At 33.5% G+C, this 26,952-nt stretch overlaps 4 protein-coding genes across 5 annotated transcripts; 1 reads left to right on the forward strand and 3 right to left on the reverse strand.

Annotated features, from left to right (window-relative positions):
• Positions 1 to 199: 199 nt before the first annotated feature.
• LOC107643455 (glycerophosphocholine acyltransferase 1) lies at positions 200 to 5,116 on the reverse strand. Its single transcript, XM_016347113.3, has 8 exons — positions 4,816 to 5,116; positions 4,647 to 4,715; positions 4,242 to 4,299; positions 4,029 to 4,129; positions 3,154 to 3,249; positions 2,968 to 3,061; positions 2,645 to 2,882; positions 200 to 729 (listed from the first exon to the last, which is right to left on the reverse strand). The coding sequence occupies exons 1-8, from the start codon at positions 4,900 to 4,902 to the stop codon at positions 435 to 437; spliced, it is 1,038 nt and encodes a 345-aa protein (XP_016202599.1). The 5' UTR covers positions 4,903 to 5,116; the 3' UTR covers positions 200 to 434.
• A 2,700-nt stretch (positions 5,117 to 7,816) lies between these two features.
• On the forward strand, positions 7,817 to 12,485 carry LOC148578900 (protein PLASTID MOVEMENT IMPAIRED 1-RELATED 1-like). The gene is made up of 3 exons (XM_088502320.1): positions 7,817 to 8,038; positions 8,292 to 10,919; positions 11,022 to 12,485. Exons 2-3 carry the CDS (start codon positions 8,299 to 8,301, stop codon positions 12,130 to 12,132), a joined length of 3,732 nt encoding a protein of 1,243 aa, XP_088358446.1. The 5' UTR covers positions 7,817 to 8,038; positions 8,292 to 8,298; the 3' UTR covers positions 12,133 to 12,485.
• A 384-nt stretch (positions 12,486 to 12,869) lies between these two features.
• WAV2 (alpha/beta-Hydrolases superfamily protein) lies at positions 12,870 to 15,924 on the reverse strand. 2 transcript variants are annotated; one of them, XM_016347121.3, is made up of 8 exons: positions 15,363 to 15,924; positions 14,808 to 14,843; positions 14,628 to 14,706; positions 14,437 to 14,491; positions 14,238 to 14,354; positions 13,994 to 14,155; positions 13,660 to 13,903; positions 12,870 to 13,360 (listed from the first exon to the last, which is right to left on the reverse strand). In XM_016347121.3, the coding sequence occupies exons 1-8, from the start codon at positions 15,598 to 15,600 to the stop codon at positions 13,344 to 13,346; spliced, it is 948 nt and encodes a 315-aa protein (XP_016202607.1). In that variant the 5' UTR covers positions 15,601 to 15,924; the 3' UTR covers positions 12,870 to 13,343. The 2 variants fall into 2 exon arrangements, with proteins under 2 accessions (XP_016202607.1, XP_088358447.1); XM_088502321.1 differs by having other exon boundaries at positions 12,870 to 13,264; positions 15,363 to 15,843.
• A 964-nt stretch (positions 15,925 to 16,888) lies between these two features.
• LOC107643481 (nuclear transcription factor Y subunit A-3) lies at positions 16,889 to 19,701 on the reverse strand. Its single transcript, XM_016347142.2, has 5 exons — positions 19,396 to 19,701; positions 18,602 to 18,704; positions 18,453 to 18,524; positions 17,979 to 18,158; positions 16,889 to 17,533 (listed from the first exon to the last, which is right to left on the reverse strand). The coding sequence occupies exons 2-5, from the start codon at positions 18,674 to 18,676 to the stop codon at positions 17,186 to 17,188; spliced, it is 675 nt and encodes a 224-aa protein (XP_016202628.1). The 5' UTR covers positions 18,677 to 18,704; positions 19,396 to 19,701; the 3' UTR covers positions 16,889 to 17,185.
• Between the last annotated feature and the right edge of the window lie 7,251 nt (positions 19,702 to 26,952).

Below are 26,952 nucleotides of genomic sequence, written 5' to 3' on the forward strand. Positions count from 1 at the left end.
ATCGATAATACTTGATGTAGCCCGAAGTAAACTAGTAAGGTAATTTTATAATATTCACTTCAAAACAAAAAAATACAAAAAAATAATAGTTGATGTGTACTGCCTTTTAAAACTTTAAAATTATATATTTATATGGTTGAATTCCTTTAAGCCCAAGTTTGTGTAATTATGCTGAAAATGCCTATAGACGCAATAATACTAATTAAACGACACTATCCTCAGGCATTTATAAGACTGTTGTACCAGAAGTCAGAAAGGTGTCCTACAAAGTATCCATTTTTTTTAAGAAATGCACATTGAATTAGAAAAAGAGCAATTTACATTCAAAACAGATACTGCTACAACAAACCAGAGGATAATTACTTTCAGGATTCCGATGTCCCATTCACAACAGAATCGTGGAACTTGCTACCATTTTCAAGTACCATACATGATTATTGATCTGGAACAGGTGGCACCTCTGTTTTCTTTTTCTCCTTGAGAATTGCCTGCCTAGGCATTACTTCTAACAGAAAGGATCCTCCATTCCACACTGATGCAGAAACCTTTAGTATTTGGAAAACTACATGCAACTCGTATGATAAGAATATTGGCACAGCCAATGCCATTGTTGCCACAGTAAATATGCCTTGAAGCAAAATGTACATCAACAAGCGATTTTGATCGCCTAGCAACCCACTTAACCGCCACCATATATTGTTCGCTTTCTGAGCCTTCTTAGACAACTCCCTATGAAATAGTGAAAATGTTTAAAATAAGGGTCACTGGCAGACCTAACCTACCAATCTAGAACACACTTTTTTATGTTGAATGAGAGTGATCCTATTTTTCTTCAAACTTGGAGAAAAGAAATCTATTATCTATCAAAATATAGAAAATGAGATACTAAAATAGTGTTTAATATGATCATGACATTTAACTTTTTAAATTTTCTATGAATATATCATGTTAGCACTAAACTTAGTTTGTAACAACATAGAAGATAACCTCTCTCTACATAATCACATTTAAAATATCATAGTAAATAATATCCATATAACCAACCTATTATCAATTCTATCATGTTTCACATTAAATTCTTGAGTAAACTGTCAAAATGGTATCCGAAAGTTCATATTACCGACAAAACGAATCCTAAAAGACGCTAATAACAAATAAGTCCCTGAAAGATTTAAAAACACGATAAAAAGAACTAGATATTAAATATATATTTCAAAAAACTTTAGAAATCAAATTTTTGCAATCATTATTAGGAAAATAAGATATTTTCATCATTAAAATTTGGTAATTTTTTGTCAAATGAATTTTTTTAAAAAAATTTTTATTGCGAATGACCAAATTTCTTTGAGAAATAAAAAAAAATCTAGAGATCAAATTTTGTGCCAAATTTTTTTTGTGCACTTTCTAAATATTTATTTAAATGTTGCCACAAAAATTTAGAGCTAATGGATAAACCATTTGCTAAATATGAAAGTTTTGTTGTTACTTACAAAAATTATAATATTTATTGGTTCTTTTTGTCGTATTTTCAAATCTTTCAAGGGTTGTTTTGTCGATAACATCTTTCAAGGAGCTTTTTGTCAGCGACTAAATTTTTCGAGTACCGAGTTAGTAGTTAACCCTTAAATTTTTCAATTATATAAAGACATTATAGTATAGAAGATGTTAATTTACATTAAATATCTGAATTTTAATATTGCATGTCTTATTTGTTGAACAAACTTTTTGTAAAATTATGAAAAGCATACAAAAAAAAACAGATCAAACAAATATTAAATTAAGCTAATAATACTTGAGGTTTATGTAATCAACCTATTATCAATTTCATAAATACTCACATTAAATTCTCTAATTATGTAAGAAATTATATTATAGAAGAAGTTAGTTCATATTAAAAGTCGAAAAATTCTATTATTGCATACCCTATTTAATTTGTTGAGTAAACTTTATTTTATAAAATTATAAAAATAAAAATTATATAAAAGAAGAGATTAAAATAGTATTAAAATAAGCTAATGGCACATAAGTATTTTAAATTCTATATAAAATTATCATGTTAACACTAAATTTAACTTTTTGACATAAAAAAAACATCATATTTATTTAGAAGATTTTAGTAACGATAATAAAATTTGAAAATCAATTATACTAATGGGTGTGAAAACTGAAAACACTATGTAAAAATTGAAAATTTTGTGTAAACTATAATTGAATAGAACTGAAAAAAGAAAATAAATTTCATTTATTTTTTTATTTGTCTTATTTAAGTCTCTATGCGTATATATAGTTTCTACCTATACTAAAAATGTTAGTACAAAAATTAAATTCATATATTTGTGAATAATTTCTAAATCAGTACTTAGAAAGAAAATAAAGGTCAAACAAGTTATACTATTAACTTTATAAGTATGTAAGTTTATGCAAAATATATAAGAATATTTGTATATAATACAATATTTACAATATATTTTAAAATTAGATTAAATAATTCTATCAAAAAATATTTTATTAAACAATTTTAAATTACTTTATTTTTTAACATCAAAGAATATTCTCATTTATATTCTTGTATTTTCTTACGGATCACATGGATTCAAAAATAGTTGAATTGAAAAAAGAGGCGTGTGTAGTGTGCATAAAATACCTATAGGAAGTCATGACTTCAGGATCTCTTAATAGCCTTTGCCGACGTAGGACATTGACTATGAGGAAGTATAGAACCTGCCAGAGTGTGTAAGCTACTAATGGCACCAGAAACAGCCATGTCCAGAGAGAGGATTTATCTTCAACATAAGGCCATGTAATTCTTCGACCAGTTCCCTCTGGATGCATGGCTTCAAAGTATGCAGGATTCCACCACCGTATGGTAAAGAAAACTAACCCTGAAAAGAACTAGTGTTAGAAGAACTATTGCTAGAAAAAATAAATAAATAAACAAAAGGAATATGAACATCAGGGTCTAATTACCAGGTAAAAGATGGATAAGAACACTGACAATTTTGTCAGGGGAACTGAAAACCAAGCTGCAGCGCCAAACAATCAAAGCCCATGCCAGTGGCCCCTACAGCAGCACTCGAGTAAGTCATGGAGTCAATATTTTTTATTTTTTATTTTTTTGCCAGGAAGTCAAATTAGCAGGGATAATGTTTTTACCTCAGCAAAAGAAAAGCAAACCATGAAAAGCTTTTCGTTCCTCGGATAAAAAAGGAGGTCAACCAAGAAAATTGTATTGGCATAGTAGCAGAAATCCTGGAACACAATAAACATGTAATTGCTTTACCTAATTACCTTCATGGCTTATAAGGCAACTCGCGAAATCTTAAAAACCAGATCCTTGTGACATTGATTAATGGAAATACTGAAATAATATTCTATATATTCTATTTATTTTAATCAGCAAAGGGAAGAAAACACAGTTTGTATTGACACAACTCTCTTCTTTATTTATAGAGTTTGCTGATATAGAAGCTCTCACAAAGCAGAGTTTCAAAAATTCATCCTTCTAAATGGTCTTCACACACACATCACAACTATACTAATATTTGGCAACTGAATTTGCCTTTCATTATACTAACTGCTGTTTTACATATATGACAGACAAAGATGATAACAATAATAAACTATTTAGAATGTAAGTGATGCTTCATTTCAGCTATCTCGGAACGTGTATATAACTAATTCTCTAACTCTCTAACAGCATTAGTTACTTTCCATAAATTGAACTGATTCACTAACCAATCTGGTAACTGTAAAAATAACTCTGACAAGTTCATAATCAATAGTCTCCCCATGCCTAGAGTCAGAGATTGAGTTAGATATATGTTTACTACCTAAACCTTAAAATGCACTATTTGATGTAGTTTGGAGTTTTTCACCTCTTATCACAAAGTCTGTGGATGCTGCAAGATGACAAAAGTAGTACCAATAAAATCATCATGGAAATTAATTCCACAAGCAAATAACAATTTAATTCGTTATATACTACTAAATTTCACATCAGAAAGAGAAATTGAGATGCATAAACTTACCAATAGATAGTAATGCCATTTCTTGAACCTATAGTATATCCATCTAAGAGGAACAAAGATGACATAGAAAAAGCAATATACATATGGAATATCTTGGGGTCCTGGTATGAAATACAAAATAGGAGAAGAAAACAGAAACTATGAATTAGTTCAAAGTAATTTAAAGAATATAAACACACAAAAACATTGGAACAATGAGATTTATCAACTTACTCGCCCCTAAGAGGAAGCAAAATCCACCAAATCCAAGTACACCAACAAGATGCGTCACCTGTCACAGAAACAAAGCAGAGAATGGTGGAATCATTGAAATTGATTCATATACAAGTTCAGATTAATAACTTAGTAACTGATTGTGCCAGCTACAACAATCTAACTAACTATGTAACTAACTATGACATGTAAGCAACTAATTACAATACTAGCTGATCTAATAAAATATCTAGCTCACAGTATTGTCATATCACCTAGAAATTGGTACCAGAATGATTAACAACAAAAACTTCTTCGTTATTGAGATAGTCGAAAGCATAACACCATGAATGGATCAATAACTAAAGCGAGAAACCATTTCACTGGAATTGAAACGAGAAAATGAAAAGGTAAAGAGAGAAGAACCTTATTAATGAACCTTTCGTGTTCTTCAGCTTGTTTTGCGATCTTAACGGCTTGTTTGGACAGCATCTCCTTCATTTGACGCAAAACCGAAAATCGTGAGAAATCGGCACAAGCATGTTGTGAAATTGAATCAAATAATCGATTAGGGTTTGAGTTGAAGAGCATTTACCTTAGATCTATCCCTGAACCTCCGTTTCAACTTGTTAGGAGGTGATTCACCGTTCGTAAACTCTGCATGGTCTTCGTGATCCAACATTATTAATTACTGTACACAAAAAAACTCTTTAGCTTCAACTCGCGAGACAGAGAGAAGAGAGATCGTGGAGCGAGCTTGTATCGATCGTATTGAAGTGCAAGAGAAGAAGAGCGTAGAAGAGAGGAATCAGTTACGAAAAGAATGTGCTGCTGCTTCAAATTCGAACTTTCTCGCTACTCGATTATGAACTATGTACCCTTTCCCTTTTATAAATGAATATATATACGTGCGCGCTTACTATGCTAAAAGATTATAAAAATGCTATTTATACCAAAAATCATCTATTAATATCAGTTACTAATGTATTTATGTATAAATACATGTGTGGTTTAATTTATTTTCAGTGTATATTTAAATTCTAATATGTATTTTATACTAATGACTGACTTTAATAACTAATTTTAATGTACACATAATATAACTCAAGAAATTATATTATTATTACTGGATAATTTTTTTTATTTCGTATACCAAATCAACTACTCGAGTGTCACAGTAGTTCCTGAACTTAATAGTTACCCATTTTCGTCCCTAAAGTCGCAGCCCGGGACTCAAATTCGTCCTTCCGGCAAATTCCATCTGGCGCCACCGGAAAATTGATTTGGATTTGAGGGTGACACGCTGGCGAAGAAACGGCTAACTGACATGGATGAGTAAATTTTGTTGATTCAAGTTGGTCCTTAAATTGAAGTTAAAAACCCTAATTCCCAAATTTAAAGATATTTTGCAATGCTCACTCTCTTCTTTTCTCGTCTCTTTTCTTGTCTTGGCTTCTCCATCTTCAAAGCCAGACTGTTATGACTTATGATTAGCGCGAGCAACGCAGTTGGGAGCTCGAACAACCCACGATCCACGATCTTTTGCAAACATTATGAAGAGAATGATTAGAAACAGAGGACAAAATATAACAAAAAGTCAAAAAATGTGATACAGATTAATTCAAGAAAGTCATAATTCATATTCATAATGTAAAAAACACATCCAAAGAAGGAGTATACGGTATGTTAGTTGATACTGTAATTTGTAATGATGTTGTTTACTTTGTATCTCTTATGTGTGTATACCGTACTTGAATATGATCATTTACTTTTATTTTTCCCTAACTAAGTACGTTGTTGGTTTTGACGCGTGTTTGAAACAAATTTGGTGATATTTTTATTAATTTTGTTCCCCTTCTTTCTTCTGTTTCTATATATGAGTTTGTTGTTTTGGTATTCTTGGTGGATATTGCTAGGGTGGAGTGTCTTGCCTTGTTTCTGGGGTTTGCGAATTTGGAGTAGGATTGTGCAGATAATTACTATATGAATTTGTTTAGTTTAGACAACTTGTTTTTTTTTGCTACTTTCAATTATTGTCTTTGCTGAAGTTAAGTGAAAGTTAAGGAGTATTCTACCAAAACTAAACAATTTAGAGTAGATTTCACAAATAGGACAAATGCTTGAAAAGTTTGTGCTCAAGTAATTTACTGAATTTTTGCATGGTAAATTATACTTCTTTTTTTTTTTCCGAATTCAGCTAGTGAGAAAAGACTTGATTTTCGTTTTTGTTGTGGCCGCTAAGAATGACACCAAGTTTCTTAGGAGCTTTCTTACTTTTTAGAAGCTAATTTGGTTTAATGTTCTTTTCTCTTCTGAATTATTTCGGTTATATTTTTGGTTGTTCATAAGAAATAATGCCTAATTGACACCACATATACAATGGCTAACTTTGGATTTAATTTGCATTTCCTCTAGTACCTGTGCATATAGCATTTATCTTCTTTGTACCAAACATATTCTTTTCCGGAGTTAAGTAATCATTCTTGGAATCAAGGAGGTATGTGTTTTAAAATACAAGCATGTAATCTCCCTCTTTTCCTCTCTAGTTTTTCACTTACCTATGTCATGTAATGTTGATGTTTCAGAGTTCAATGGCACAATCAATAGTGACAACAATAAATGTCTGTACAAGGTTTGCAAGTGGCACACTGTTTCATTGTTTAAATATATAATGTTTGTTTCCATTTTAGTTTAAATTTCATTTTTTCCTTGGCAGCTATGTAATAACAACTGGAGTTGTCAGTTGTCACTGCTCTTTTTTCCAGTTTGATGGGTTCACTTCTTCCTCAGGTACTAATTTAATTTATTTGTTTAACATTTTTGTCGATTTTCAAATTTGGAAGTTGGGGTTTTTAACTTAAATTTAGGGATCAAATTAAATCAACAAAGTTTATTCATCCACGTCAGCTAGTTGTTTCTTCCCCAGCGTGTCACCCTCTAGTCCAGATCAGCTTTTCGGTGGCGGCAGATGGAAGGAGTTTGTCGGAAGGATGACTCTTCTGGAGTGCAATTTCAAGGACGAAAATAGAGAACTATTAAATTGAGAAACTACTATAAGACTCGAATGTAACTTCAGCAATCATTTGAGGTTTACCTCGCACATAATGAGATTATTTAACTTGTGTACTTCAATGATTCATTTATGCATTTTCATAGCTGGACAATGTCAAGGGACGTTAAAATTCTAGAAAAGAAGTGTATAGTTCAAAAACACATTATTATTATTATTATTATTATCATTATTATTATTATTATTATTATTATTATTATTTCTCTTTTTCCTTTTTTTTTTGGGAAAGTATTAACATCATGGATGTTATAAAGTATAAACTATTTCTTTGATAAACTGTTTTCTATTAACTATTGTATTTGCTATTTATGATTTATCGAGACTTTAAATTGGCACCAAACAATTTTATTAAAGACAAATTAATGTTAATAAATAAAAAGATGGTTTGAGTAGTATATATATTCCGTTAAAAGATATGCCCGCTACCGCCAATTTAAGACACAAACGATAGGATTAAGAAACGAATCAAGGAAACTAACAAACTTTAACAACAACATGCTCTTTCTCTCTTCTAATTCTCGTTATACTTTCATTTTCCCCCCCTTTATTATTCCCTTCTTTTCTCCTCCTCTCTTTTTCTCTATACATTTTATCGCTCAAATTCTCTTCTTTTTTTTTTTAATTCCTTTAGGAAAACCGAGCTTCATTTTTGAATTTCAGAACGGGGGTGGCGAAGGCTTGGATTGCGCAACATATTGTTTTCTTCTCCCTTGCCTTCCAATGTTGGTATTCCTTCCAATGCCACCCGGTAATCAATCTAAATCTAACCTATCCATCGTTTTCTTCGTTTTCTTTTATTTTTTATTTTTTAATTTTTGGGTTCATTGATTTATTCTATAGAATATTGTAGGAACCTGGTATACTATATTGCGTTTTGTACATTTTGCATGGCATTTTCTGGGTTCTGGGTTTTGTTCTGCTTAATCTTATTGGTATAATCACCTTTTTGTTTTATTTATTTATTTGAAAGATTTTCTGAGCAAAACATAATGTCAGCATAGGTTGAAGATGGAAGAAAACAAGAGCAAACAAGGTTCTGAAGAGCAAAATGGAGAAAAGAGTAATCAAGGTTCTGAAGAGCAAAAAAGGTTTTTGAGAGGTGTTGAATCTATAAGCAGGGCCCTGAGCCTGGACGGAAGCTCATCAAAGGATTCATCCTCCACCCCGAGAACTCGATCCAAATCCATCAGGAAAGCACCGCCGTTACCTGATCCTAAATCAAGTCCTGAGGCTGGTAAAAATGATAATCTGCGCAAGGAGAAGAAGTCCATATGGGATTCATTGAAGGCCCTTTCCCTCTCCCGAAACCGCAAGTTCGAATGCCGGTTTTCCCTCCAAGTCCATTTGATTGAAGGATTGCCTTCTAGTTTCAACGATGCTAGCATTTGTGTGTATTGGAAGAGGAAGCGTGATGTTATGGTGACACACCCTGCCAAGGTGATTCTAGGTGCTGCTGAGTTTGAACAAATGTTGACATACACTTGCACAATCTCTGGAAGTAAGAGTCGACCTCAAAATTCTGCAAAATATGAACCAAAGCATTCTTCACTCTATGCTTCCATGGTTGGTGCTGCAGAACTTGATTTGGGGAAGCACCGGGTCGATCTCACAAGGTTCCTTCCTCTCACACTCGAAGAGCTTTCGGAGGAGAAGAGCTCGGGGAAGTGGAGCACAAGTTTTAGATTATCAGGAGCAGCTAAAGGTGCAGTGATGAATGTCAGTTTTGGTTATGTAGTGGTTGGTTCCCGTGGTACCATAGACAATCAGGATTCTCCTAATGAATTGGGGTTGGGGCAGAACGATTCGCCTTCTGCGATGCAACTGGATAAAGCACACGGTCTGACTAAAACAGACCTGTTGCGTACCGGAAGTTTGCCAATCTTTTCCCCGGATTATTCATCCCAAAATGCAGAAGAGGTAATGGATCTTCATGAGGTAATACCATTGCCAAAATCAGCTAGCTCAGGAGACATCTTCCATCAGAGTCCTGATATAGAAGAGATATGTTCTCCGTACAGACCTAAAGATTATGAAGAAAACATTAACAAACCAGATTCATCCGATATTGAAAACGAGAATCCCAAAAATCATCAAGATATCGAAGAAAAAACATCTCCTCATGCATGTAGCAAACCAGAATATCTTGTGTTTCAAGTTAATGTAGAGACGGTTAAACCAGAGGATTTTCCATCAACTAATTCCAGAAATGAAAAGCATGAAGGGTGTGAATCTAATGGATATTCTGTTGTTGATAAGGCCATTGAATTTTTTTCATCATATGAACGTGTTAATCTAGAGCAATCGTCCATGAAGGCTGTTGTTAAAAAGCATACATTTAACAGTACCAATACCCTTGATAGTGTTGCTGAACAAGTATCTTCTCAAGATACTGTTAAACATGATACGCAGGAAAAGGCTCTAGTATGTGAATTTTATCACCAAGATGACTTGTGCACCCAAAAACTTCCCTTGCAAGAAGCAGATTCAGCTTTGGACAGTGTTAAAGATTTGGAGGTAGTTGCACAAGTGTCTGGACAAGAAGAAAATCCTGAAGAATGGGAAGGAGATGGATTTTCTGCTGTTGATAAGGGCATTGAATGCTCATCAGATGAACATGTAAAATTAGAGGTATGCACTGCAAAGGCTCTTGTCCATGATCATAAATTTGACAGTACCAGCATCCTTGAAACTGCTGTTAAACATGATTCCGAGGATGAGGTCAACGATGGTGCTGAGGAAAAGGCTATAGTACATGAGTTTTCTCACAAAGAACTACTCTTGCAAGAAATAGGGTCAGCATTGATCAGTGTCAAAGATTCTCCTATGATCATGGAAGCCAAAACTGAATACAAGAAAAGAAACACATATAGCTTGGATGATGTCACGGGTTCATTTTTAAGCATGCTTGGCATAGACGATAGTCCAATGAAGTTGAGTCCTAAAAGTGGGCTCGAATCTCCAAGAGAGCGCCTTGTAACACAATTTGAGATGGACAGTAGGTCTGAGGGCTTCTCATCGTTTGATGTTGATAAGGGAAGTAATAATGAAATAGATGATGCTCACGAAACTTCTATTGGATCAGAGCCCTTGAACTTCGCTAATTGTATCAAGTCATCATCCTTTTCAGAAGATCTGCATGCAGGGCATCTAGTTCAGCTCCAGCATATGAGCGAAGAAAAGGCACAGGCGTTAGAAGAGATGGAAACAGAAGCCTTAACGTGTGAGTTGGGTTTGAATGAGAAGGCTTTTCAACATTCTCCACCAAAAAACTATGCTAGCTATGAAAGTCCGATTCATGCACTACCTGAAGAGCCTTTACGCTTACCTCCTTTGGCAGAGGGTTTAGGCCATTGTCTTCAGACAAGCAACGGAGGGTTTCTACGATCTATGAGTCCTTCACTTTTCAAGAATAGTAGAAGTAGTGGGAGACTAGTCATGCAGATTTCTCACCCTGTTGTGGTACCTGCGGAAATGGGTTCTGGGATGATGGAGATTGTACAATGTTTGGCTTTGATGGGAATTGAAAAGCTTTCGATGCTGGCAAAGAAGTTAATGCCTCTGGAAGATATTACAGGGAAGACAATACAACAAATAGCATGGGAAGCTATGACAATAAAGGGAAAAGAGAGGTTTGTCATTTTTACTGATCACTAGTCTTGGAGTTGCATATATAGTTTATCGTTAATTCCGTCGAAATGTTTTACTGAGTGAATTGTCTTTACTTTATGTAGACAATGCCATTTGCAACATAACTTGGTAACACAAGAAGATACAACTTGTGTGCTAAGAGGATTGAAGGGAACATCATCTGGTTCAGTTGGCAACCAGACAGGCTCAGAGTTTGTTGCATTTGAAGCTCTAGCTCCATTGGCTATGGATAAAATAGAAGCACTTGCAATGGAGGGTTTGAGAATACAATCTGGGATGGAGGAGACGGATGCACCATCAAACATCACCGCGCAATCCTTTGGGGATATTTCAGCTCTGCATGCTAAGGGAAATAACAGTAACGAGTCCGATGAAGCTGTTGCTTTGGGGTTGATAGAAACAAAAGATAGCAGTGTTGTTGATGGGATAATGAGCTTATCATTGAGTCTTGATGAATGGATGAGGTTAGATTCTGGCGAGATTGATGATATAGATAATATCAATGAGCATACATCCAAAATTCTAGCTGCCCATCATGTTAACTCCCTTGATTTAATTCATCGGATTTCAAATATCAAGAGGAAACGAGGAAAAGAACCTGAAAGGAAACATGGTTTGCTGGGAAACAATTTCACAGTAGCATTAATGGTGCAACTTCGTGATCCTCTGAGATCTTTTGAGTCTGTTGGAACACCAATGCTTGCTCTTATACAAGTCAAGAGGGAGTTCTTCCCACCAAAGCCCAGGAATCTATCTGAGGTAGGTAACACCGATGAGGAAGAGGATGATGATTGTAAAACAATAGGCAAGGTTGAGACAGAGAAACCTTCAGAAGGGGAGGGAATTCCTCAGTTCAGAATCACAGAAGTGCATGTTGCAGGCTTGAAAACTGAGCCTGCCTACAAGAAGAAGGATTGGAGGTCTTGGGGCACATCAAGACACCAAAAATCTGGTTCCCGCTGGTTGCTTGCTAACGGAATGGGAAAGTGCGAAAAGAATCCATTCCTCAAGTCAAAGCCTGTTTCCACATGTAATGCTCCACTCACCCCTAAGGTGCAACCTAATGACATATTGTGGAGTATATCATACCGTATGTATGGTACTGGAGACAAACGGGTGGATCTGACAGCATTAAACTCACCTATCAGGAATCCCAATATCTTTATACGGAATGAAACTAGAAGACCACGTTGACCGTTGACTGTAGTGTGTAAATTCAGCTTCATTCTTGAGGTCGTCTCAGACTCTCGAGCAATGTTATACGGCTCTTAAAATTGCGTTAGGCGTCTGGAGATTGTTTGGTTTTGGCAGAGCACAAATCAAACAGGACTTCCCCCTCAGATAAATGCTACATGAGAGATTAAGATATGTTTTTCAATTGTTCCACTATGGGGGGTTTGGTTTGTAATGCACACGCATCAACTGTATTTACGCACTCTAAAAGCTTACTTGCTTGTGTATACATCCAGAATTTTGTAGGGCAGTTCCACGAATGGGTGGAACATCGTTACAGGAACTATAAATATAACACGCATGTTCAACTTCCACCCTTGCGTTCTCGTCCATCTCATGCCTAACATGATCAGAACCTACAAGCCATCAAATATTAAATGTTATGTCTACATAAAGTTTCCAAATGGTGCACCAACCTGGCATATTAATAACAAGTATACTATCATCTATTTTATTACAAATAAATAAATAAATATATGAATATCAATCTCCCTGCCTATACCTCAACACTTACTAGTATATATCAGCATCATCTTGAACATCGAACTAATTTAAGAAATCCTAGGGTACGCAATAAAACTAGTCTCTTCACTGTTTTCCGCAAAGTTTAAAATCGTATCAAGCCGTTGTTACTTGTTACCTGAGTTAAACCTGACTCGGATATCAACTATCTACAGCTCATGCACAAAAATCAATCATCAAACAAAACTCAATGTTCTGTATAAAGAATTAATAAAAACATCAAAGAATCCAGTATCAACTCGCAGGTATCAGTAACACTTTCTCAGTTTGCGTTAGTATGAAAATTGAAAACCACGAACCTATTCATACGAACAATATATATGAGTATATTACAACAATTAACTAGACGTATAAATTATCTCTGGTAAATAATTCTTATTCTACATGTCATTTGTCAAATTCGATCCAGCATCCAGATTGTAGATGCCAAACAGTGTAGCAAAAGTGAATCACAAACTGTCTGGGCATCTTCTAGCTTCAGGAAAGCACAAGCAACCCAAAATATCCAATGAAATAGTCCGACACGGTTCAGCATATCTAGAATCATCTTCTCACAGAGAGCTCTTAAGGGCTGCAACTTCAAAGGGCATAAACTGTTTGAATCCTTAGTTAGCCAATTAGTATCATTGAAATAATCTAATGCCAGCCAATCACCTCGGCCCAATATCTGGCAGCAGTATTAAAACCATAATTAAGTTAGCAAGGGTAACAAAGAATCTTGGAATAAAATTAATGCTAAAGAAAAAGAGTTAAAGAAGGGTGAAAACAATAACGGAGTGTAAGGAAAACAGAGGATGAAGTGCAGGGCAATATAAAAGTAGGAAAAGACAACAAAGAAAGAAAACTTCCACAGCTCAAAATGAAAAATTGGATAAAGCTCCGACAAATAATTATTCAGCAAATGCAGTTCCACTTTCATAACTCATCCCAATGGTGAAAAACAGCATGAAAAGAAACTGTTATTACCATTTTCATTTTGGGACGATTCAACTTCCTTTTTCACTGGGGCATGCTGTTCTAGAAACTGCTGAATTGTTCTCCAATATTGATCACCACCAGCAAGCCAAGTATCCATATGCATTCCGGTAGGAAATTCCACAAAAAGACATCGATTATTACGAGTAGCTGCCTTTGCATAAAGCATCTGCATATGTGATGGGGGGACCATCTCATCTTGCAATCCGGAGAGAAAAAGAATGGGCTGCTTGATCTGCAAATAACATAGTAAAAGAAAATGAACAAACACACCACTTCATCGAGGGATTGATAACCCAAACCTTGCATTTCCAGTGTCCCTCACCTGACCAACAACATCAATAGTGCTCCATGGAGAACGTACAAGAAAATTGAGTATCTTGCCTTTTGAACTACTGCCGCCAATAAACCATTTCAGAAAAGGTAATAAAACTCCAGCCATATCCAAAATAGATGTGAAAGTATTTTCCAGTATCAGTGCAGCAACCTAGAACGTAGAAAGAAGGCCAAATGAGAATGAACATTAGCGGTACACAAACAGGCTGCTGCTTAGAATTAAACGGAGGTACCTTGTCAGGGTTATTCTTTGTTAGTACAGCTCCAACTGCACCCCCAAGTGATCTTCCAAATACAACTATTCTAGATGTATCAATGTCAGACCTTTGACAAAGATGATCCAGTGCAGCCTGGGAACAAGATGGTTATAAAATAAGAAAAGTTTTGAGAAAAGTATTTAACCAAAATAGAGGCACTAACCAAAATGCATACCTGAGCATCCTTAGTAATTCCATGCTGAGAAGGATAGCCATCACTTGCTCCATAGCTGTGTAATTGAATTATATATATAACAAATCAGTGCCAATCCAGTTACAAGATGGCTGTCCATGCTTATCAAGATAAAGCAGCTGAAATAGCTACATTCAAACATCACCATTAAATTGTCAAGTGCAAACTCATACCCTCGGTAGGAAAGCATGAAAACATTGCATTGTAACTGCTGTAACATTATGCGAACCATTTCAAGACGATGAGCAATATCTAAGACAGTAGTTAAGGCATTTAAAAGCATACTGAACTGGGTGAAGAAACGAATATACAAAATAACCACAACTTAATCCTAATATCTAACACCAGGATACTTCCAGCATTTTCTTGAAAAAATAAAATGGTAGGCCCTGAAATGAAACACAAGAAAAAGGAACTGCATTAGAACAACATCTAAGTTGCAAAGAAAACATATCAAAAGTGCACATACAAATCATAATGCACTAAGACTTCAACAGCAATCCAAGTGAAGATGTTGTACTCTCACAAATCATAAGTTCTAGATGAAGAAGGCGACTAGAGCAATATCGTATTAAACTCTAAAGACGATTCTACTCACGAATAATTTACTCTCTCGATCTATACTTCTCCCATCTCACATTATTCAGTTCAGGCTCAAGCAAATATCAATCGCCATTTAATTCCCACAGCTAAGCTAACTCTCAGAAACAAAGATCCAAATATACCTTCAATTTGGCCAACGAGAACAAAAAGAAACTCAAATCACAACTAAAAACGAAAATTCAACAAAATCAGCAAAATCTCAGCAGAGTGCAGGAAAATCCATGACTACAGTACGCAAATCGAAGAAGAAAAGGAGAGAAAGAGAAAGAAAAACCCTAAGAGAGTGGGAATGTGGTGTGAGCTACCTCGGCAGTTAGGGAAGAGCTTGATGAACCAGGCGTGGAGGCGAACGCCGTCGGAGGAGGTGAGCCAGATGTCCTCGTAGGTGAGCCTGAGTCGCGAGGGAGTGATGGCGTAAGCCTTGGAGAGACCAGGCAGCACCGGCACGTAGACGAGCTTCTCCTGAAACGCCACCAGCAGCGCCATTCCGGCCACCACTAAACCTCCCACTCCGTACAACAACACGTTCATGTACGACACCATCACTCTAAATCCTTCTCTGATTTGCGAATTCAAGTGTGTGTGTGTTTGTTTTGAATTGAATTGGGAGGGTGCTTTTTCTCGGGAACACCGACCCTCTTGTTGGAATGGCCAAAATTCAACTCAACTCAACTGATCGGATTTTTTTATTTTTTGGACCACCTCTCACCAAATTACATTTCCATAAGTTGTGCCCCTTTTTTGCTTCGTCATATTTATCCCATGTCTTTTGTGGGGAATGCTTCCATGTGCAACTACTATTTCCCCCTTAAAAACGCTAAACATCCATCATTAAATCAATTATAATATATTTGCTTATATTATTTTATTTATTTATGTATACAAGACATAAATGGGGTCTGTCTTCTAAAGTCCAATAAAAATAAGTAAATGTTGACACTTGGTTCAAGTCTTGTGCTTCGCATGAACGCAAAGACATCTTGTTCCTCGCATCACTAGGCTGAGTTTGTTTCTGAGAACAGAACATGACAAGATACTAAGAATAGGACAGGAGAAGATACTGAGTTTGTGTTTTTATATTATGTTTGGTAATAAACTAAAACAAATTATAAAAATTTAATTTATTTTTATTTTTTTTTTATTCAAAAAATTTGAAATAGAAAATATAATAAACAAAAATAATGAAAGAAAAAATAAAAAATAATTTGTGTCTCTTATTAGTGTCTCCGTGTTCTTCCTGTCAAAATAGACACAAAATACACTAATTCAGTGTCTCTGGACACATGGTCTCTGTCCATATCTCCTCTACCAAACACAATTTTGTGTATCTGTGTTCCTGTCTTGTCTCTGTAAACAAACACAGCCTAGATGAAATGTTTAGTAATAACTTTTTATTTTTTGTTTTTTTTTTTTACTACCCTTGAAGTCATGAACTAAGCAGTTAAGTTGATGTTATAAATCGTTAGTTGATATTAGCGTACCAATGCCAATGAGGCACTTCACGGGGACACACAAAGAAAATGAGACGAAAATTTAGGAGATGGTGAAAAGGGTGGGGGTATGTTAGTTAAGGCAGCATGAAGGTGCCACGGGAAACGCATTTCAGTGTTACCTACTTGCATCTCTCTCACGATATGTACCTAGTACATGTGCCTAACATGTTGAAACTCCCACTGAACTCAGAGAAAACGAGTAACAACAACTAATGATAATTTTGTTTGATTTCAAATGTTAAAATACTACTTCAATTTGTGTCTGCTCAAGTAGTTTTTGGCGATTTTCTTTTTCTAGGGGGCCAAGGGGAAAAAACAAAGCAAGGACAGTCCATACATTTAGAATTAAAGTTAAAGTTTTCTTCAACCACAAACTTTATCAAACCAGTTCAACAGACCAATGGAAGCACGCAGCAATAGCAGAGTTTAAAATACATAGCAAAAGCAGTAGGCAAATGTTAAGGTCTGTGTGGGAAATGCATAGTGTTTGAAAAAGCATGTTATGTATCAGATGAAATGATGAAACACATAAAAGTGACTAAGCCAAGGATGATTTGCCAGCCCGGATGGGAGAACCTAACTCTGTCGCTTTGGTTCCGCCTCGCTCGCCGGGCATGTGGAGCACATTGCTGGGTTCAACAACCAAAGGTGTGTCCCCCACTGCATTGTGATGCTCCACCCATGTTTGGGGAACTTCCCAAGAAATTGTGCTCAGGATGCCTGAAATTGATGTCATTGCTGGAGAAACTTGTTAGGTCAGAACACGTTGTGATGGAAGATGCGTTTTCTCCGGTTCTAGAGAGATGACTTTCCACCTCTGATGCATCTTTCTTATGATATACATTGACAGGGTTCAAGCCTGAACGGGCACTGTTAATGAGTTCTGAATTAGACAGTTGCAGCTGTTTAGCGCTGAGAAAGCGTCCCCCGGATCCCCTAACCCTTTTCAAAGCATGGCGATGTCGCGACTCATGAAGATAGGGCTGCAATGAATTAGAAGAAAGAAAAAAGGGAACTCAGGGGAGTAAGACCATTTCCTTTTACTCCAAAGCAGAGTTCAGAAAGCAAGCACCAGCTCTGCTAATATAATTTAGTATTCCCCTAGAACAAAATCTTTGCAGAATAATGCAAAATGTAATTCTTTATCATTCTATTTATATACCAGTGTCACTCATTTATTTGTCATAAGCCTTTAATTTCCATGTTTAGGACATTTGCTACAATTCCCTTGCAAAAATATATATATATAAAAATAATGATGGCTGCAATTTTCTTGCATATAATGTTTGCCCCAAATAACTTTTCACAATTCCATACCTAATACTATTATTATTACTTCTTCAATATAATTCTATGCATTCATATTCTTCTCAGTATACTGTAAACATCCATGATCCTATCCATAACATCCTTAATTATGGAGCATACCTTACGATTTTTTATGAGCTTGTTCTGAGCCTCGAGCTTTGCTCGTGACTGTCTCCTTCTCAGTATACCATGGTATTGTTTAGCATTGACATAAATGGGGCCATCTTCAGCAAGATCAAGTGGTAGTGCGATTCTGGGGGATCCTAATCCCAGCACTTGGGGCAACATCTGGGGTTGACCCTTATAAATATTTTAAAAAAACAAAGTGAGATCATAGTAAAGGGTAATGCTAGGTAGACAAAAAAAAACAGTCAGAACTTGCCTTATTTAGCATTCATTAATTGTCGCAACAATTAATGAATGCTAAATAAGGCAAGTTATGGCTGTTTTTGGCTGATTTTCTTTGGTTACCAAACATTTCCGGTAAATTATTACAGTAAGAAATCCAACTGCAGTAAATATTTCAAACTCAACAATAGCAGGCATATAAAAATAGATAGCATGAATAAACAAGATGTTCTTGACAGAACTTACAACAGCCTGCGGTCCATAAGCAACTAATGAACCACCGAAAAATGGTTCGCTGTAAGGAAAAGGAGCATGTGCCTGAAATCAGAGCAAAAATAGTTATTTAGAAGCTACAACTGAAAGCAGCAAATCTATAAACCAAGAGCTTCACACACCATTGAGTGAGTACTATTGACTTGTTCGAAATTGAACACAGGATCGGGATGATTCAGTAAGAGGAATGGCTTCATTTAACCCTCCACATATGCATTACTTGACCTGAAAAAAAGATTATGAACTTAGAAAATGAAGTGTATATGTAATGTGTAACACGTAATAGGATTTAAATCAATCCATTCAATGCTCTAAGCACATAAAAGAGTGAAGGGACCTCAAAGAAATTCTCTTTTCTGTCCTATCTAATGAACTTACCGATGTACAAAAGATTTCATTTTCATAATTTATTTTAAGTATCTACATATGTTGGATTTCCATCTCTACCACGGATTAATTGCATGTTAAGATAATTATACAATCTTGAATGAAAATATCAAAATTCTAACTATGCAACCATGACAAACAGAATCAATAACCACATCAATCAACATTAGGAGAATTGTATATGAAATACAAATACAGCTTACCAATTAGCATATGCAGAGAATGTACGAAATAACAAGAAAGGAGATGCGCATAGCCGAAGTGGCCATGTATGTACAACAATATATAAAAAGTTGACTTGAAATAAATAACTGATAAAAAAAAAGAAAAAAGAAAAAAAAAACACATGCATGCCAGACACAGACACTCCCAAAATAGAGTCTATAAAAACAAGAAATAAAAAAATAAAATGAAAGTAGATCAAGGCTGAGGATAAACAGAGGAAGGCCCGGCCCCCTAATGAGGTTGAGTTGACCTGAAAGAGCACATGCAAATAGAAAGAAAGATAGAAAAGAAAAGATAGAGATACCTGTATGTTGGATCTGATAGTAGCAATCTAAACTAATCTAGAAGTTGTAGTAAGAGCATAATGGAGCTGCTGGGATCCAGTTGGACATGTCTCCTCCCTTGAAACTTGAATCTTGAAACACTCTTAAATCTCTCTCTCTCTCTCTCTCTCTCTATTCCCTAACCGATAGATGGGTGTTTGTGTTTGTGTTTATATCTAATCTAACTCACTGCACTGCGCTGCGCTGCGCTGTGCCCACTCACATAAATACTCTCACACTCAACCCACCACCTACAACCCACTCTCCTTTACTTCTTCTTTTTCTTTTCTTTTACTTTATTTGTTTATTATTTATCTCTCCAACAAAATAATACACAATTTTAACCTGAAAATTCAGGTGCAGTCAACTTTACGTGAAGTTGATAATTGAGAGCCGTTAGATAATTTAACTGATTTAACTAAATTTTTATCTAACGACTTTCAACTATCAACTTCATATAAAGTGCACATGAGTTTTCGCCTTTATGATGAGTTTAATTTTTGTGAAGATAGTGTAATTTTACATAATACAATTAGAATTAGTGTAAAAATGTTTTATATCTCTCTAATTACATAATATTATATTATTAGCAAAATAATTATTTTTTATATTAATTACGTGAATGATCATTTAAAAAAATATTATGATTGTATAATTGTATAAAATATTTATATTTTCAATGTATAAAAATTAAACTCATATAATTATATTATTTTTTAATTATTATTTGTATAATAAATTTAAAAAATAATTATTTTTTTAATCTATCGATATATTATTAAATTCTTTTATTATTACCTTTCTCTTTTAAAGTTGACTTGTCCCAATGGATCAACCGCGCTGTTCACCCGATAAGTGAATGCAAAGATTTTTTATTACTCCATCACCTTTTCTCCTTTTTCTATTTACTTGTTTTATTATTTTAATTTTCAACAATTCGGATTTCGGATATATATATATATATATATATATATATATAACTACATGACATTAGTAAATTCCATAGCTATTTTGATTCTTTAAATAGACAATTTGAACTCGATTTTTTTGGGGTGTGGATTATTAGAAAATGTATACTCTAATATAGAATTCGATATCAGTTATTCGCTTAAAATTTTTTTAAACAAAAATTTATAAATTCTTTTGAAAATAGCCTACCACGTTGATATAGATTCTAATATTCTTTTATAGCATATAGTACATTACATTGTCTTGAAGATCTCAAACTTGAAACCTCATTACTACCAATATTAAAACCCTTTTTTTTTCTGGGAGGAATAAGAGTCATAAACTTAATAAAAAAAAATTTAGTCACAAAAAAAAACTTAATAAATTTTGGTAAGTCTAGAATTTCTAGTTTATTTTTGAGGGTCAATTTTTATATGAGAGTAGACAGAGTCATTTTCTGAGGTGGCCCACCGCACCCTCCCTCAACCTTTTGGGCCTCGGGCCTTCATTTCTTTTCTTCACCCCTCACCCAGCCGCCCTTCACTGTTCGTACGATCCCCACCTGCAGTGGTTCGAGTGTATTCCACGCGCTACTCGCAAGTCCGCAACATTCATCAGTCTCCTCCGTTATCTTGCCCACGCACAACTGATGCGCGTCGTGCGTATGTCCACTAGCTGTTGGGAGAGGAAGAAAAGAAAACAAAAAACTTATCCTAATTAGCAAGTTTCTTGCAATTTAACCCTATTAGTTACCTTAATTTCGAAAATGTCCTGCTACCTTCCATATAAGCTGAACGCTTGACATTTGGCACAGTTGTATAATTAAGAGCTTGTTAAATATAAGGTGAAAATTGTTAGGTTGCGTTTGTTTATAGAAACAGAACAGAGACACAAAATTATGTTTGATAGAGGAGATATGGATAGAAACAGTGTGTTTAAAAACATTGAATTAGTGTATTTTATGTCCATCCTAACAGAAATGACACAAAAACACTAACAAGGGATATAACTTATTTTTTATTTTTTTATTATTTTTGTTAATTTTTTATAATTATATTTTTTTATTATTATATTTTTCATCTCAAATTTTTTAAATAAAAAAATAAGAATAAATTAGATTTTCATAATTTGTTTTATTTTATTATCCAACAAAATAGAAAAACACAAAATTTTGTGTCTCTGTCTATCAATGTCTTGTCCTATCCTATTCTCAATGTCTTGTCATGTCCTGTTCTCAAAAACAAATGCAACCTTAAATATTTGATAATCCACAGCCGTTACATGATAATTTATTTAAATATATTAATTTATTTAATAATTTTTTTTTATCAACTTCATATAAAATATTCTCTACCTAAATATAATTAGGGTTTTATAATGAACAGAAAATAAAAATATTTAATATTAAAAAATAATTTAGTTTTAATACATTTTTAGTATAAAATCATTTTATACATATATCAAATCACATAAGTTTTGCTAACAAAAATAACTACTTTTTTATATTGACTGTGTAATCTATGTAAAACATTTTACATCAGTGCATTAAAATTAAACTCTTAAAAAATAATATCTTAAATTCTCAACTGTAATTTATTGACATTAGATTATCTAAAGAATTTAATTATTATTTAATACTCTATTATGTTTTTGTATCTTTAAACCTATTCGAAATACATCTTGTTCAAAGTTGTTACTACCAAATAATTTTTCAGTTTTAATTCTAAAACATATATGTATAGAAAATATTTTGAGATCAAATCAATATATGTCTGTGATATAATCCAAAATAAATTGTTTTTCATTCATGTATTTTATAGAATTATTGTTTATAGTTATTTATTTTTTGTTATTGAGATATAAATATGTTTAATTATAATTAATATTCGTTTTATAACCGATTTTGTCATACGTATTCATTATAAATTTTGGATAATCTTTTGAATGTTAGTTCAAGTTATTACATATAAATTATATTTTAAAAGGTACAATTAAATAAATAAATGAGTAATGTTACATGTACACTAAAATCAGTCACCAAAATCAGTCATTAGTATAAAATACACATTGAAAATGAATTAAGCTATATTTATATTTATACACAAATACATTAGTAGCTAATTTTAATGTACAAATAGTATTTTTGTAAATAAATTACTTACAAAATTCTAATCATTAAACTTTGCTAAACACATTCTAAATGTCCAATTTGCCCCTTGTATTTCTTAACTACTTGTTTTATAAAATAGGTCCTTTCAATTTCTTTGGGGCCACTAATCACTGTGAATGCCACAAGGCAATAAACGGTTGAGAGTTCAAGCTTGGAAACACACATGTCTCATGTTTATTTATTAATGTATATGGTACGTTGAGCTTATCCTAGAAAAGGTTTATTAAATGTTATAATAGTTTGATCAGGTCTATCTTCGGACAATTAGAAAGTTGTTTATCATCATTTAGTTAAAGGAATGTGTTTCAAGTGTATTGATCAATAAACTAGAAATATTATATTTTAAAAGTATCTAGGATATTACGTAAATCTTTCAAATTTTCCTCCTCCTTGTTAAATTCTATTACTACCACTGTTACTGCTGAGCTAATAATAATAATAATTGATTCGTCACCTTATAACTCGATTCTTATTGTGTATTATGAGTTATAACTCAATTTTATTTGTCTTTATTCTAAGTTTGTAACAGACGATCTTAATAATAATTATTCTGACTTAATAACCAACGGTCATAACATTAACTCTATTCATCAATAACTCTATGACTATGTTTGGTTGGAAGAAAAGAAATAGAAAGAAAAGAAATAGAAAAAAAAGAAAGAAATTGAGTGGATTTTTATTTTTCTTAGATGTGTTTGGATGAAATGAAAATAAAAAAGAAAGAAATATTATAAAAAGACAATTTTACCCTTGTATTATAAAATATATTGAAAAAAAATGAAGGGATAATATTGGAAGTGATGAGAGAAAAATAAGTTTTTCCTCCCTTTTCTTTCCTCTGCAATTTCTCTTCACAACCAAACAATGGAAAATAATCATTTTCCTTCTTCTTTTCTTTCCTCCCTTTTCTTTCCTTCCATTTTCTCTTCAAACAAGCATAGCCTATGCGTATAAAGACACCAATTTTTATATCTCAAAAGGGAGACCACATGATAATTTCTATTTCATGTTTAACATTCTATAATCATAAAATACACTTACTAATTTAAGCATCGTAGTGTCTTTTGTAGGTACCCACCCACTGTATTCTTTGACGTCCGAGTTATTCGTTCCATTAAAGAAAGGCGTATTACAACAGCGCAAGAGATGAGCTATACCTCAAAAGTTCATCCATACAAGAATAATTGGCGCCTACCGTTGGGACGAGTAAAATAATTCCTACTCCCCTCAAGGTCATAATACTTGAATTATATTCAAATTTTTGAATCAATTTCAACAATCTTGTTTAAGATTTTATTTAATACTTTTTATCAAATTTTAATCTATCGTAATTTTTTATAAAATATGTACTTTATACATTAAATTGCTTCACTTTTACATATAATAATATTTTCCATGTCATAATCGATCAATAAATCAATCCGAGAACAAACTCGGCTTTCAACCAATCTGGGAATAAACTCGGCTTTTAACCAATCCGAAAACAAATTCGACTTTCAATTGACCTAAGAATAAACTTGGCTTTCAACCAATTCGAGAACAAACTCGATTTTTAACTAACCCAAAAACAAATTTGATTTTCAATCAATATAAGGGAAATAAATTTTGGTTTTCAATCAATTCGAGTACAAACTCGCCTATCAATTTTGCTAACTTTTTCAAAGTTCTCTACTTACACAAGTAAAATTATATATTTTATTCACACATACGTTTGCATTTATATTTTGTGTAACTAATATTTACTAATTTATTAGTTATATTCAAACCTCAATATATGTTCTATACTTTGAATAATTCTTATAAGGGTTAAGTATTTTTTTTGTCCGTAACGTTTTGGGTGAAAATCAAAATCGTCCCGATCTTTTTTCCTTATTAAAATCATCCTCAACGTTACAAAACATTATAAAATTGTCATTTTCTACTTAAATTTTATTTTCTTCACCAAATTACCCTTAAAATTAATAAAAATAATATTAAAAAAACAAAAATAACCCCCTCCATTTCCCACCCTTTCTCCATATCTCTTCCCTTTCTTCCCTCACATCCCCTTCTTCTTACCCTTTCTCGTACCCCTCTCTTCGGAATTTTCCCTTCCAACCACAACCCCAATTCTTCTTCTCTCTCTTTCCGCCACTGTACCATCTCCGTCTCTGCCTTCTTCTCGACCTTCTTCTCCCTCTCCATCACCAACCTCAACCCTTCCTTCATTGACGTTGGTCTCACCTTTCTCATCTCCCACGACGACCACTTTCTCGGTGATCTCGGCCTCTCTTTAACCCTCAACGACAATCATGTCGGCATCGACCTCAACGGCGTTATTTCAGTTTTGGCCGCCGCCATCACATTATTCTCCATCATTGTTGTTCCTATCCTCAGCCACAGCTGCGACAGCGCCAGCAGCAGTAGATTCCCGCACCATCATTCTTCCTCTTTCTCTCAACCACGACGGCGACGGACAACAGCAACACCACCCCTCTTCTCTGAGTTTTTCTCTTCTCTCTTCTCTCTTTTCTGCGCTATTCTCTCTTGAATTTTCTGTCTTGAACTCGAATTGGTGTTATTGTTGTTGATGGATTTTTGAATCTAAATATATTGTTGTTGTTGATTATATGTTAGCTTTGCTTGATTTTTTTCAAATAAAAAAAAAGTTGTTGCTGTTGAAGATTTGGGTGGAATCTGAATATATTGTTGTTGATGCTGCGTTATTTTGTGTTAGTTTTGCCTGATTTTTTTTAAATTTAAAAAAAAATAGTTGTTGTTGAAGATTTGGATGGAAAGAGTGGAACAGAGAAGAGGGAGGAGGGAGGAGCCGAGAAGGTAAACAGAGGAGAGTAAAGGGGAGAGATGATGATAAAGGGTAATTTAGTCCAAAAATTTGAAAAAGGACGATTTTAAAACATTCAATAACGTTGAGGATGATTTTAATAAGAAAAAAAGATCGAGAATGATTTTAATTTTCTCCCAAGACGTTAGGAACGAAAAAAGTAATTAACCCTTCTTATAATTAGTATATCTTTTTTCTTTCTCTCTCTATTCTTATTTATATTTTTGCAAGACAATACTCATTGTATCCTATTTCTATTACTAAAGATCATTGATTCTTGTGTTTTTATTAAAAAAAAATGAGAGAGAGGAATCCTATATTAGGATACAAAACCATTCATTTACAATAATGACATATAATAACTATGTCAATTGAATTTTTATTTCATCATGTATTATATTCTTATTACTTGATGATTTTATTTATATAATTAAATGACAGTAATGATGACTTCAAATCTTAAAATTGGATTCCATCAAAAATCAATTATATATCAATTGTATATAACTATTATACTATTCACTTTATGCTATTAAATTTTATGTTACTATTTGTTTAATGCAGAAAGTTAAGCAAAAAATAATTACAAACATACAAATTTACTATTTTTGCACAAAGAATATACCTCAGCTAAACAAGATTTATTATATTATTAAATAATTAGTTATTTATTGCTTTATTAACAAGTTAACGCAGAAATATTAACAAATAAAATTAAGTAATTCACATTTGATGTGTATGACATTCATATGTCGTCTTCTTTTTTACAATTATCAATTTTAAGGTATATTTTTCTACTTTGAATTCTTATAATTTTACAATATATATTATTTAATATATCTTACGATTTTATAAATATTTATTTTCTCAATTTATCTTATTCATATCATATGACCTTCAATATAAATTATAAATATTCAATAACTAATTACTTTGAGCGAGAAATTCATCAATAAGTTATTGTGGGTCGAAAAAATCCCAAGACAATTAATCATTATATCCTCGAATCATACAATCGATTTTGTCAATAGATACATATTTCTGAACTTTTCAGTTCACATACAATCAAATGCTATACGCATGTCATGCAAAATTGTTCTCAAGTGAAAAAATATCCCCCACACAACTATCTTGATTAAATGACTCTTACCACCCAATTATTTTTTGAATAAGTACCTACATAATAACCTGACTAAACTTGGAAGCTCACCATATCATTATTCACTTATCTTTTAACCGAGTTATAACTCATTTTATTTTCTAGGGCTATGTGATGAACGGATTTTTGACGGTTTAGAATTTCACAAATGAAATCTCGTTGTAAAGTATAGCTTCTAAACCAACAATAATCCTTTCATACAAAAATTTGTTTGTCACAAGTAACAAACCCCTAAATTCTATAAACCGAAGTATTTAAACCTCGGGTCGTTCTCCCTAGGAATTACAATGAAGTGTCTTGTTATTGGTTATGGATTGTATTTTGGGGTTTTGGGATAAGAGACATGAAATGTAAATGACAATGAAAATAAACTAACAACTAAAAAGCACTTGGCAAGGTTGTGAGAATTAGAAGTCCTATCCTAGTTATCCTCCTCG

The sequence above is a fragment of the Arachis ipaensis genome, chromosome B1 (genome assembly GCF_059453495.1).
Source record: "Arachis ipaensis isolate K30076 ecotype BB chromosome B1, ASM5945349v1, whole genome shotgun sequence".
Taxonomy (NCBI): Eukaryota; Viridiplantae; Streptophyta; class Magnoliopsida; order Fabales; family Fabaceae; genus Arachis; species Arachis ipaensis.